General features: G+C 28.9%; 1 protein-coding gene across 1 annotated transcript; it reads left to right on the forward strand.

The window, feature by feature from the left end:
• Positions 1-3193: 3193 nt before the first annotated feature.
• On the forward strand, positions 3194-10708 carry LOC112594909. Its single transcript, XM_025339923.1, has 2 exons — positions 3194-3746; positions 9959-10708. The coding sequence occupies exons 1-2, from the start codon at positions 3278-3280 to the stop codon at positions 10252-10254; spliced, it is 765 nt and encodes a 254-aa protein (XP_025195708.1). The 5' UTR covers positions 3194-3277; the 3' UTR covers positions 10255-10708.
• Positions 10709-15112: the final 4404 nt, after the last annotated feature.

Raw genomic sequence — 15112 nt, forward strand, 5'->3', positions numbered from 1 at the left:
TAGCATATTTATAATTATATATTGAAATTACATTACACTTTTTTAAGCTAAAATTTGAGATTTTTTTTTATTCCCCCCTTCTTTTTTAAAATGTCACACAAATTTCAAAAATATATTTAACTTACAAAAGAAATTAATTCAATAAGTTTTTAAAATTATAACTGACAATCACTTAATGTATATAATCGTGATAATGGATTCATAAACTAAATCATGTTCAAAATAAAATATCAAGTCTTAAACCATATTGTTTACTATAAGACACCATAATAGCATAACTCAATACCTGGCCATAAAATGTTATTACTCACAATACTGTTAATTACATTGAAAAATATATAAAAAAAAAGTCATTTTAATAATATGTATTAAAAGTGTAAACTCCTAATAAAAATTTTATAATTATACTCAATTTTTAACATTTTCAAATTTAATTTACAAAATAATATAGTATAATATTATTGGATTTTGAACTTAAGTTTTATCTCATAAAGATATAAAATAATTGTTATTTATATCTACTAAATAAATATAAATATATTGAAAAATGAATTGCTGAGAATATTAATTGCTCAACCTATTTATTTTTTTTTTTTTTAATATAGGTAAAAAACGTAATTATAATACATTTTGTATTACATTTTTAAAACTTGGGTATCAATATTAAAATTATACGAATTTTTATCGACAAAATATTTACTTATATTCGCAATTTTTATGAAATTTGTTAAAATTATAACTTCAAATGCTTAAAATATTTTTTGCAAATTCATGTTAAACTTTTTTTTATTTCTATTAATAAAGTTTTTAAATATTTTGATCGATTAAAAAAATTTCTATTGACATTAAAAAAACTTAAACATTATGCATTTCAATCGTTTAAACAGTCAAAATATTTTGAAAATTAAACCATATACATACATAAAATTATAGTATAAATACTTGGTGAAAATTTTAAGTTTCTAGAAATAGTTTCTACTTCTAAGATATTTTATTTTGTTGTTATTCAAAAAATATTAATTATAGGTACTTAAAACATTTTACTATTAGATACTTGAACTATTAATTTTTATAGGCAAATAAATGTTAAAATATTTAAACTAATTTTAAGTTATTTATAGGCATTGGAAATTTTGAAATAGTAACAATGACAAATAATTTTAGTTTTTTTTAAATTAATGTTGCTAAAGGATTTAAAGCTCTTTTAAAAACTTGAAAATTTAATAAAAATCCTTCTAAAATTACCTTTAAAAATTTAAAAATATTAAAAATACGGCATGAATTTTGTATAAATGTTAGAAGTTAAAATGTTGTCAAAACCACGAAAATATGCAAATCATTTTACAACTAACAATGTATAGAATTTTTTAATTTTCACAGCTTAGGAAGGCTTGAATATTTAATATAAGAATTCTCAAAACGTTTTTTTACGGAACTCTAAAAATTAAATTTTATTTGAATGACTAAAAATTATATTACTTATTCTTAATTTAAACTATAATCGAAAGTCTCAAGATATACTTTTAAATTTGATCTTGTACAATCACTTAATCTTAATAAAACCTAATTTTATCTTAATTAATTATAATGAGCTCCAATCGTATCCGTTTTTTTAAATTCGATAATTTGTCGACTTATTACTTTCAAATTTAAAATAATTGGCTTTACCTTTGCCCCGGGCTCTTGTCGATGTTACTTGTTAAAGATACTTACGCCGTGAGATATATATGAAGAACTTAATCACGATGAGATCCACTTCTGTTTATTCTTTAAACACTTAAAAATGAAATAGACATATTGCTTGGGTGTTAATTATGAAAATTGTAAGAAAAACTCAATACATCATTATTGTTATTTTAAAGCACGCTTGCCCGGATTGTAAATAGATGAATTATCGTGTAAAGGGTGATACCGAATGCTGGTTATAGGAACTCATTTCTGAGCAAAATAATGTGATATTGGATATATGCATTTATTATTGTTAAAATACTTTAAACGAAATCGCCTAACGAAATTACAAGTAATTATGTATTTACATACGGGAAACGTTAAAACGTATAGTGATAAAAAAATAAAAAAAGTGATTGGTTTAAATTTTAAATTATAATTTAAAGCCTATTATATAAATATATTGATATGTTTTCGTATTATACGAAACTATAAACATAGTATCTGATTTAGGTATACTTATTAAATTTAACATAATAATATATCAAACTTTTTTTAATGAGAAATTGCGAGTGTACCTACATGCAGGTAAAATAGATCAGGTTGATTAGAACGTACTAAAATGTCAAGTCCTAAAATAGCTGAATCAATTGAATATACATTTATAGCGTTGTGCAACCTTGCACAGTGCAAGAAGACGGATAACACGCGCCCTACCGTATATTACTATTCTAGTGTTAGCGACGAGAGAGCATTCGAAATATGATCGTTTTTCGGTGCGGAACTGCAGGACAACATACATATAAAAACTAAACGCATAATGGGTGGCGAGCGGTCGATGAGGCTCGTTTTTGATCCTCCGGACGCGACTTACTCGCATCAAATATATCCCGAGACGCTGCAAGTGTATAGGTACGCCTGTCAGAAGTGCGTGTGGGTACTAGTATTTCTCTCGCGAAAACGTATCGGTCGGTCGCGCGTGAAATATATACCTACCAAAAATTTCAAAAATAAAACGCAACGCGTTATTGCCGCGTACAACAACAGTAGGCATAACGGAGCTTACCGGCGGCACGCGACATCCGCGGAAACAGATTTTATAGAAAGAAAAATGCAATTAAAAAAAAAAAAAAAAAAAAAAAAACATTAAAACGCGGACCGAGATAATGATATTAATAATGATTCGCCGGCAAAACGAGCGTATAACGCGTCAAACGGATCGCACTGGAACGGCGTGCGCACGTTTTTCGCGTACAATATTAACAATGATAATTATATAATAATATTAGAGAGTATGATAATATATTATCATGATGAAGTTAATAGCGAAACATGGTACCTATGCGGGCCGAGTGCGCTGGGAAAACGACCGTCGTCTCCGCCGCCGCCGCCGAATAAGTCTCGGCCGCCTCGGGTGAAACTATCGTCTGTCCGCCATTATTTTCACGGTGTCCTGGTCCCGACCGCGGCCGCCTCGTATATATAGCGCCCGGCGACCACGTCCGTACCATCACATCCGCACCGACGACGGCCGCAACGAGACAACCGCCGCCGTGCCACGCTTACGTCAACACTGCACCGACCGCCGCTCAAACACTAAAACATTGTCATGTCGTCCACTCGCTACGTGTTCGCTCTGCCGTTCGTTTGCGTCGCCTGGGCCGTTATAGCCACCGCTTCCGTGCCGCCGCCGCCACAACAGCAACGGCAAGAGGACGGCGGCGCTAGCTCGACGGGATACGGCGCGGTCCTGTGGTCGGTGCTGGACGACTGTTTCTTCGACGACGGCGACACGGCCGCACCGGCCACGGTGTGCCTCAAGTCCAAAGCGCTGACGGCACTGGACCGGGCCCTCGGCAAGACCGCCGTGACCCTCGCGGACGGCGTGACGCTCGCCGCCCGGGCCGGCAAGTCGCTGCAGACCGTCGACCCGCAGGCCGAACGGGCCGACCGCGCCGCCCTGGACGCGGCCCCGGACGCGGACGCCAAGAACGCCCTGCTGGACGACATGCTCGCCAGCCGCATGGACAGGCTCATGTCCACCAGGACCATCGTGCTGGACGGAGCCGGCCAAGAAGGTGAGCGTCATCGTTTGATATATATATATATATATATAGATTAACTCGGTAATGGTTACCACCTACATCGTATCGCTGCGATATTACTGCTGGTTGACCCAAACCGATTATTTAGCGATTCTCTTGGCCACAGCGATCGCGGCGCTTCCTCTTGTTTCGACAATTATACATTTTACGCGTCCTCCATGTCGATAGGGTATTTTGGCTGTACATTTTTCGGCAAACGGCTCTTTTAAGACTTGAGACGCGCCAAAAAGATGTGTTTAATAGTTTTTTTTTTTTTCTTAAAAATATGACTTTATTTTGGGATATTTCAATCTATACAGGTGTACATTAAGACGTAATAATTATGGTAAAAATTAAAAAAACTAAGAACTAATGGTAGGAAATCTCACATTAGAGACACCTATAGTATATATATATATAGACATTAACATTTACAATTTATACAATTTTTAAATCTCGGCACCAGTTCCACTTGAGTCGTCTGGTCGGATTTCCGGGTAGAGTTGGTATGGCAAAGTCCCCGATGAGCTGATTGTGGTTGGATTATTAATAGTTTTTATAATTACAATTTATAAAATGTGTAATTGAAAAGGTCGCACGGCTTCATAATTACACTGTAGCAGCACAATATGCAACTATTTGATTCTTATTGTAGTAGACTATACTGTTCTCGGCACTTAAAGCTCTTAGCTCGTTATACAAAAACTGTTGTTTATAAAATATTAAGCTTTGGATTCAATAATGCGATATAAAACCAAAAATATTATTTTTTTTATTTATCGTGTGTATTTATACAGTCTTTTTATTTCACATAAATCGCCATGCGATACGCTCGGGTATAGTTGGATTAAAACCGAAAAAAATGCATCCCGTTCGAAGTTTATCGGGACAATGGGACGTGATTCGAAAAAGATGAGACTTTATTGTTTTAAACGGAACATATGCTCATCCTATAGCGAAGTAGGTATACAAAATTACCCTTTATACCGCAATTTAATAATAGCATGATCTTACGTGCCGCAGTGTTAATGTATAAATATTGAAAATTTCACAAACCATTAAAAATCTGAACGATAAAGGTACCCATTCGCACACCTTTTTACAAAACCGTACTAAATATTATAAATTGTTAAAGTTTCACGCCATTTTTTAAATTGTCCCAAAATAAATTTCAAAATAACGAGTGAAATAATTGACAAATTAAAATTATTCATAAATCACTTTAAAATATTAAAATTAAAAAAAAAATCTAAAGTTAAAACTTGTACGTTTGTATAACAAAGAGAACTGCTTAGTATTCAACGTCTCAAAAATGGAAAATATTCGGTAATTTTCATTTTTTCAAGACTCGAAAAAGGATTAACCATCTTAAACGCTTATCATAACGTATTCTATTCTTAAAAATTGTGAATATATTTGGATTGCACTAAGTCATAAGCTAATAACTCATTATTAAGTCATAATACATTAAGTTCTAAATTTTGATAAATAACTTTTAATGAATATGAACAAATATTTGTTATACTACTTGATTATAACTTTCTAGTCTTACTGCCTTAGTATTGCCTACATGTATTAATTAAAACAAAAATACGTGAATCGTGAAAAGTATAATATAATTGTTTAAAATAAAAATGATAACACATGCATGATACTTACTTTATTGTTAAATAATTGAAATTGGTAAAATAAAAAAATTAAAATTGCCCGAGTAAATTATTATTACCGAGAATATTCTTGTGAACAAATTCTCCTTTAGAATCACTAGTCCAATCATAGAAAAATAACCTCTCAACAATAATCTCAGTCGTTGTATTGTGTATGTGATTTCAAACCATGATAACGATTGTTGGTTATTTACCTTTTCGCTCTGTATCGCACGCTCGTAGTATAGAACGTCACCTAAGGACGCGGAGCGTTTGCTGGGTCACGGTATATGAAGTTGTTCAGATAGTAATCAGTGACTAAAGAAAGTTTCTAAACAATTTTGATTTGGTTGAATTTTAAAAACACTTCCACAAATAATTATTTTTGGATTAAATTAAAAATAAAAAGTTTTAAGTATGCATAAACACATGGTTTCATTATTATACGTTATTTGTAAGTAGGTAAATTGCTAATCACTTTGAATTAAACATTATTTTAGATAACTGTAAACACTTAATAAGATAAATTTTATTTAGATGCTTCTAATATATTATTCAATATACTATGTTGAGTCAAATTTAAATTCGTAATCTAAATCTGACGTCATTCCATCAATTTGAGTGTAAAACTATTTAAAAATTTACAGAAACATACCTTTTAACTGAGTAGTATTGAGTTTAAACTTGAAGTATAATTGAAAGTTTTGATTTTAGAATTACAGGTGAATAAGCGATATGTAACCAGCTGTTTTATAATATGAAAACTTAGATCTCCCACAGAGATATTAATCGCTAAAATATTTAAGCATACAATTATCGTGTTTTGAACAATTTAAAAAACATGTATGACAGACACGACGTGTTGTTCTGTCTTACAGAGTTACAAACGAACAACATAACAAATGTGTGCACCAAAGTAACTTGAACGAAATGTAACACATTCAGGTCATGTCAAATTTTTTTTTTGAGATTTGCACTGGAAATTTTCCAATTGAATACTTAATTCTTAAAGTTTACTATATCTGTTTTACCTGGGAACGCGGATTAGATTTTCCATGTATTTCGATTAAAAACACTATTATTTAATATCGGTGCCACATTCCTACCGATTGTGCTCCATGAAATATTAGTGTAGTCCTTTTAATAATTTTCCTTCTCAATTTTACAGGCTTATGACTGACAATAAATTTCAAATGTTGGCAAGTTAAAAATTATTTCACATAAAAACAATACACTATTTAAAAATATTAATGCATGATATAATAAATATTCGTCATAATTTTTTTCAATAAATATATATTTCCTAAAATGTATTAAATAACTTGATAAAATTGATAGTTTACAAATAAGAAACCTAATAAGACCCCGTTTTTGTGCTACAAAATTATAATTCGTAGTTTTTATTTGTAAACAATATCAATTTTGTTAGTTATTTTGTACATGTCTTAATATATGAAACAATTTTTAACCTAGCAAACAATTTAATATTTCTGTCAGTCTTGAACTTGTAAAATTGTAAAGAAAAATTGTTAATAATACAACATCAATATTTCATAAAACCCGATCATGTTGCATTTTTTAGGTAAACAAGTAAAACGAATGTAACCGTATAACATTCTTTAACACACGACGCATAGCATAATACATTACTATGGATTCCATAAATAATATAAAATATAACATGGTAGGTATATATAATACATATTATTATGGACTTTCTCAAATAATTTTCTGGTAAAGTTTATAATAATATGTTGTGATTGAACATAAGTTATAACTGCAGCTCTATACTTATTACTTACATAACGTTGCCATGACGTGGTCTTGATTGTGTGAATTTCGACGAAAAATCTGATGTACTACTTCTCGATTTTCCAAAAATTTCTCCAAATTTCCCTGTATATAATATTTTTATTAAATTATAACCACTTAAAAATGTTCAATTGCTATTACTCAAAAGTCATTTCTAAGTACTTGCATGTGCTGTTGCCTGTTCGAATGGCTATAGTTTTTACTAACTTTGTTGAAATTGATTTCTGAAAATAGAAACATAATAAAAGTGTTTAATAAATACTAACAATTTGTGTATAATTTAAAAGAAAAAATATAATTTTGTAGGTAGTAAAGAATAATAATATAATTTTAAACATTTAAATTATAAATATCTTAATTCCAATAAAGCATAGTGTTACTTAGTAAAATTTAAATAGTGGATTATATAGGTATTTTCCATTAATTAGATTTTATTTTACGGTATTTATGTGGCAATAGGCAGCTGAACGCGTATTGAAAATTGTTATTTATTATAAATATTATAAACTGATTCTTTTCGCAAAAGATAATATACGAGAAAAATCTTATTCACAAATAATTTTAGGAAAATATACGCCTCAATACGGTAAAAATTAATTATTATCATCTTTGAATCAGAATATTTCTTATGTATGTGGTCTACGAATCCACGATGATTAATCTCTTCATGGACTACGACGATCTCACATTATTTTTGATACAAAATACGGGTATAGCGTATTCTTAAGTCTTAAAGGGCTTTACTTTTACACACTAGACGAATAGTTCACGCGCGGACGCGATTTTAAATTGCCGCTAACGTTCGTTTAAAATTAAACAGCTTGTATTAAATTAGACTATACACACTATGTAAAGCAAGCGAATAATATCCGGCATCGTCCGCGATCGATCGCACATGCTTAATTTTGGGCGAACATTTGCGGCGATTTAAAATCGCATCCGCTCGCGAACTATTTTCTCAGCGTGTAAGGGCCTTCTTCATGCTCACACTCGTAAATCTTAGAAAAACGATTTTAAATACAGACAAAAGCACGGGCTACAATACCAAGAGTCTTAACAGCTATTAATAGTGAATAATAATAATAATATTTGGTTCGCCGTTTTGACTATTTTATTATTATTTATCATTAATTAGCCAGAAAATTAAACGCATCATAAATGCCATTACGACGAAAATAATATTATAATTAACTTAATTTTTTGATTTCACTCGCTATTACTGGGAATCTAATACCTACACCGATAATATATTCATTATTCATTGAATTATCGTTATTAATATAATTAGAACCTTATGGATAAAGAACGCCACTCTCGTGTAAAATACCTCCGTTTTTTGATATGCTTGCAAATTTTTGTTCACCATTTTCAATTTTGTATATAATTACATTAAACATTAAAGTGAATGGGACCTATTATTAAACTTAAGCGAGATAGTACGACCTAATTATCTCGGTAAAACAGTAATAACACTAATAACTAATAAGTAATAACAATTTATAAAATGTATTAAAATTAAAATGTAGGAGTATATAATTGGAGCTGCTGAGAGAAATTTGATATTATGTTTTATGTTTTTATGATTTCATTAAATGTTAGTTTTTTTTTTACTTTTAACTTTCAAGTAATGTAAAAAACATAATATTTAATAATATGTTTATTTATATTTTTTATATTATCTAGTAGAAAGATTTATCTGTAAAATGTATTTGAAAAACTTTAAAAAAATATAAAATAAATCTTTAAAGGTGTCGGACCGATGCATTTTTATTACAAAAACTTAGCTCATAAAAATACTAATACTTCATGAAATAGCCAGGTTTCGATAACTTTTATGCAAGTCGAGCGGGACTCAGATTTTAAACTCTATTCAAAGAAGTTCTAGTAAACATTTTCAGACTAAACCTACTTATATCATACATTTTCAAGTACTTTTGAATTATAATTTTCTTGAGTTAATTTAAAAATCAAAATTTCGTGAGACATACATACAATTTTTTTTTTCAAAAAATTATTAAAATAAAAAAAAAAAAATGATAAAAATCCTACAATTTTACTAGGCACGACCGTTTGCTTGTAAAATCATTGTTGAAACGGTTTGATTTTATTTTTCTATGCGGCTTAATGTATGACCACCGCTTTACATGCGAAATATAAAAAACTCAATCACAAAGAACTTTAACATAAAATACAAAATATTTTTCAAATGCCTACTGCAGCTCATTTCTAACATTAACATAATTAAATTTAATTGTCTTAGCAAATTATATGATGACACTTCTTACCCTTAAGACTATATAATATACCTTTCATATATTTTTAAATCAAAATAGGAATTTTTTATTCTTCATTTTTAACAATTTAGAATTTTAAAGTCATATTTTTCATTATTGAGAGTAGGTGTTTCAGGGTATTTATTTCATTTATTTGGTTTTTTTTTTTTACTGTAATCGAGATAACGGATGACGACGACAAATTAAACGAGAATAATAATCTTCTACACCGAAAGTTCATTAGAAGACACGAAATTGTATTCGTATTAGACACGAAATTTATTAAGAAAATATTATAAGTAATAAATGAATATTTTACATTATACTGAATATTTTTATGTTTAAAAATCATTATTTGGGCCTACTTTTTTAGTCCATTTACCATTGCCAGCCTTACGTTGTACCATCGATATCAATATATCGTCAGTAATATTATAATTCGACATGACCTAATGATTCGTGTGTTTCCCGGCAGGTCGCAAGAAGAAGGACAAGGCCATGAAACAGGCCATGATGATGGCCGGCATGATGATGGCCGGCGTCATGGGCCCTATGGCGCTGAAGATCATCGCCCTGATGGCCGGCAAGGCGCTGTTGCTGAGTAAAATCGCCCTGCTCCTGTCCGGTATTATGGTGCTCAAAAAACTTATGATGCAGCAGCAGATGAGCGGCGGACACGAGCACGTCGTCGAGGCGGCGCCGTCCGGTCACGGCCATTACCGCCGCAGCATCGACGCGCACCTCGCCGCGTATTCGGGCCAAATCCAATAACCGATAATTTTGTAGCACAAAGCACGTCGACAACATCGAAATTTGGGCTACGCCTGTGAGAGGGGGGGTACTAGATACTTCCAAAAAAAACATTATGACAATATATCAATAATAATCATTATTGTATGCGTGGTCGCCACGACTAATTAATTTATTATTTATTTATTTATTTATTTATTTATTTATTTATTTATATATATATTTATGGACAAATCAAGCCTTCCATGTATTCATCGTTTCGAATATCGTCGTATGCAAAATATTAAGTTTAACTCTTAAACCATCAATGTAACAATAAATTGACTATGCAATATGTACTTATTATTATTAAATATTAATATTATTATACGTAATATTATATCGTACCCGTGAGAACGATAAGTGTTCGTAATTTCTTTTAATATCTTTAGAAAACTGTTGATTACTTTTAATATTTTTTAAATGTAATTTATACTTACGTGATTATTAAATTAAAAAAGTACCTATAGGTACATTAATCTTAATTTCAATGTGTATAGTGATTTCTTATTGTTGTTAAACTAATTACCTAACCTCGTTTATTATTTTACACAAAAAATAAGTAAGTTGTATTAAATAACTTACATATATTGGTACCTATAATTTTGTAAGAAAGGTTTAAAGTCTTTATAGAATACGTTTATTTTACTGTGTTCAATAAAATATGATTTCATTCAAATGATAATGAAGCTTCAATTTTTATCAATGATGCAGTTATTCATAACCTGATTTTTGAAACTTTTTAATATATAAAGATTAATTTCTGTTATTAAAATTTTGAACGAGTAGTTTATGAATAACTTAATTTATGTACAAAGGATAATCGGTTCATAATAAGTTTGATAGATATGCGGCCATGTGGGCATATAATATAGTAATTTGAAAACTATATTAATTATATAAATCTAACAATATATTTTATAATTTATAATTCATAAAATGCTCCAAGTGTTAATAATAATATATACTATTGTATATTAAATTTCTGTTGCATATAAAATATTTTTAAAATTATTATCCTAAATAAAACATTTTAATAACTGTAAAATTGCTAATCCCAATTTTAAACTTAGGATATCAAAAAAAAAAAAAAAATTATTCACTAAAAATGTATAGTAAAAAAAATGGAATTTAAAAAAACAATATTTTATGTCACTAAAGAACACTATTTAAGTGATACAAAAAGTCTCAAGAATTAATAAAATGTGGTCTTGAAATATACTTAAAAATTTTAAAAATTATAATTTGAATAACTTAATAACAAAATAAAAAATAGGGGGTGAACAAGCTTAGTGAATTACACTGCAAACGGTATAATTGAATTTTAGCTAAAAACAAAAACAAAAAAAACGATATAATATTTTGAGAAAAAAAATACATTTTTAAACATATCTATATTAGGTACCTATATAATTGGAAATTAGATATTAAACATATTATATTACTTCAAACTTCAAATAGCTTACTGTTTCTGATCGCACATATTATGTTCTTTTCATAACGAAAAGAAAAAACTTGGATGAAAAATAAATTGACAAAATCAGAAAAGTTGTATTCTCGCTGATCGGTAATTACTAGTGATCGTTATTTCACGTGTACACGTTTTCACCGTATTCATATGAAAAAAATAAAGGTTCGGGCTATCTTGTTGTATGCGCTCTACCGTTTGATTGCACTCTACCGTTTTTACCATTCTAATTGTAAGTAATATAAGTAATTATTATTTTTATTACACCATATATATATATATATATATACATACACAGATGATAGGTACAAGCATTAATTTTATATACAAATAAGTATGTCCAAAAACTATTGTTCTTTCTAAATATATATACGTAGGTAATTAATATTATACATATGAAATATTAAATAGTATCTTACCTTATACTTTGAGTGGTTTGACACCCTTCAACAATTTCCTTTCTTTTCCGCGTTATTTTTTTATGTAATACTTCATTTTACTACTACATTTATCGCACAATATAGTTTCTACATTTACCAAAAGATTTTTAGAAATTAAAAAATTAGTAGCTGATTCTTCGTTTCGAATTGTGGTACAAAATTCTTTTGCAAGCATATTGAAAAGTTAAAATAAAAACCGTGTAAACCCAAGAACTGTCGGCCAATGACTAAATACACGATCAAAAATTATATCATGCAGTAAAAGAGAGTGATAATCTTTATTAGCATTAAGTCACGATAGTAAAAATAAATTGGGTAGTAGATCGCATACGACAAGCGTGCCGTAATTGCAGGTAGATCGCGATCTACGGTAGAACGCATACGACAAGATAGCCAAGGTTCGATTTATAAGACCCGTTGCTTAAAATTTTCAGTAAATTTATAATATTATTTACGTAAATCCGTGAATTACTATATCACATGTATCCGTGAATTTATGTATTCGCGTATGGTTATTGGCTTCTGATAATTTAATAATCAATAATGCCATTGAATAATAGTCGTAATAATAATATGAAAATATAATATATATTTTAAAATAATTTATTCGAGTATAATATAACGTACTCATTGTTTTTCATTTTATGTAGAGATATTAGGTCGGTGAACAGAAAACACCGCGAAACCAAACTTCAAAACGAAAAAAAAAATCAGTATTTAATTGATCAGTATAAAAGGAGAAAAATATTCCAATATACATTATTTGTAAAATCAATAGCGTATAACTATAAGAAATAAAATATAAAGTAATGCTTGACTGTGATGTTTCTACATCGTAATATAGACTTTTGTATTAACATCATACGATATTCAAATTCCGGCTATTAGTTTGGTCGCACAAACATCTACGAATGACGTAGGCCAACTTGGTGGTACCACCGTGTGTGAAAACCCCGAATTTAATTATTAATATCTTGTGGTGGCGCTGTTCTGGTGGCTTCGCATGAAAGAGGCCTTATAAGGTCAACCGATAATGATAAATTCCTAGAATGCAATCTTCATTATCTGATTATCTATTACCTACTTGACCAATCGGTAATAATTAATGGTAAAATAAGATTTTCAATTTATTTTAATCAACAATTTTTTTCCTATTCGCTATATTTAAAGTTTTTGGAATTATAAACAACACACTCTATAATATCATATTGTGTAGTTAATAACTAATAAGTAAAATATTCACGTTGTATGTAATACAACAGACGCTGAATACACGTTTTTATATAATAAAACATTATTACTTATGTAGTAGCTAGTAGAACAGTTAGTTGTTGATTTACACTTCGCGTATTAACACTATTATACATATTATCATATTATATATGTCTGATTTATTATTATATACTTTAAGCTTCTGTAAATCTGTGTACTTGAAAAAAAAACCCGAATAATCAAACTAGAATTTATTGTTATATAAATATTAAATATATTAACATTATAGACCGTATCGTGAACAATGCCATACGCTAGCTTTTTAAGGTGTTTCGGTATAGGCAATTTTAATGACATATTGGGACTTTGTTCTTTGAAAAATAGCTATTATCTGTGCTAGTGAAGCATAATATTCAAATATGATTACACAATAGTAAATAATAAATATAAGTATTCACATGAATTATATAAAACGAGACATCATCCAGTGATGGAACTCAACATGATTATAATTTTAAAGACTTATTTGAGTAAGTTTCTTTCTGCACCATTGACGTTTCAAACAGCATATTGGATTTTCGAGATGATATTTGGAAAATTATAGATTTTTAATGTGTTGATAACTTTGACTGGAATCACTGGAACCTGGAGTAACGTTTGGTAATTAATTATCGAACTGTTTTTATAATTAAACGGAGATGACTTACGGGCTAGATTTCATCTCGTTTTTTAAGATAAAATATGTGGTGATAAGTAGTAACTAGCCAATACTATGAAAATTATTAATGACTAATTATAAGTTATCTTTATCGATTTTATCACTTATTACAGACTATTCAATATTTGATACGCCATAATATATCACAATAAGTATTATGTTAATAACTATACTTTCACACTTTTAGTCGTTTCAGTGTAGAATTCATAACTGAACTATAAAATAAAAATGTATAACATTAAATTTAAACATAAAATTCAAAGTAATCATACTTAAACATTAATATTATATGAATTATGAATTTTTATACATGATTTTGTTGGCATATAAATCATAATAATATGTAGTATTCGGTAGACAAAAGTAATTTGATGCTCATATTTAACTATTTGTTTATAAAATATTAATATATATATATTTTCAAATCTTAAAGTGTTACTATGTAAAAAAGGGCAAACATTAAATAAATTGTTACAAGTTATTAGTAATTTAGAAGTACTAAATTTTTAATGAAACCGTGTTTTTATATTTGATTAGTTAATCTAATTCTAATATTATACAGATTAGAAAATTAATCGTGTTTATTATATTGTTTACATTACAAAAAGAATGATTTTATCATTTGAAAAAATCATGACCGCCTTACAACTATTATTATATTACACATTAACGTTAGACATAAACGTATATATTTCTATAAATCATAATGCATAGTTATTTTGTTTTAATATTAATAATAAAACTAAAATTATCACAGTTATTAAAAAATGAAAATACACTTAGTTCAGATAGCAATAAATAAAATATCATAGAAAAAAATTCACACTTTCGGGGAATAATCATTTATCCAAGTAATATATATGTTAAATATTATATTATGCACCTTATTATGAAGGCCTACTCTAGTTTAATAATAAATCATTATAGTTTCATTACTAATTAAGATAAATTATAAACAATGCGAGACGTTATTCATAGTATTAAAACAAAAGTTTAATGAAT

The sequence above is a fragment of the Melanaphis sacchari genome, unplaced genomic scaffold (assembly GCF_002803265.2).
Source record: "Melanaphis sacchari strain LSU unplaced genomic scaffold, SCAv2.0 Contig247_pilon_pilon, whole genome shotgun sequence".
NCBI classification, from domain to species: Eukaryota; Metazoa; Arthropoda; class Insecta; order Hemiptera; family Aphididae; genus Melanaphis; species Melanaphis sacchari.

Excerpts from the sequence above, each read along its gene's own strand:
- LOC112594909 (XM_025339923.1), top strand. The coding sequence starts at position 3,278 with ATGTCGTCCACTCGCTACGTGTTCGCTCTGCCGTTCGTTTGCGTCGCC. Across the intron at positions 3,747-9,958 it reads GGACGGAGCCGGCCAAGAAG|GTCGCAAGAAGAAGGACAAG; the intron begins GTGAGCGTCATC and ends GTTTCCCGGCAG.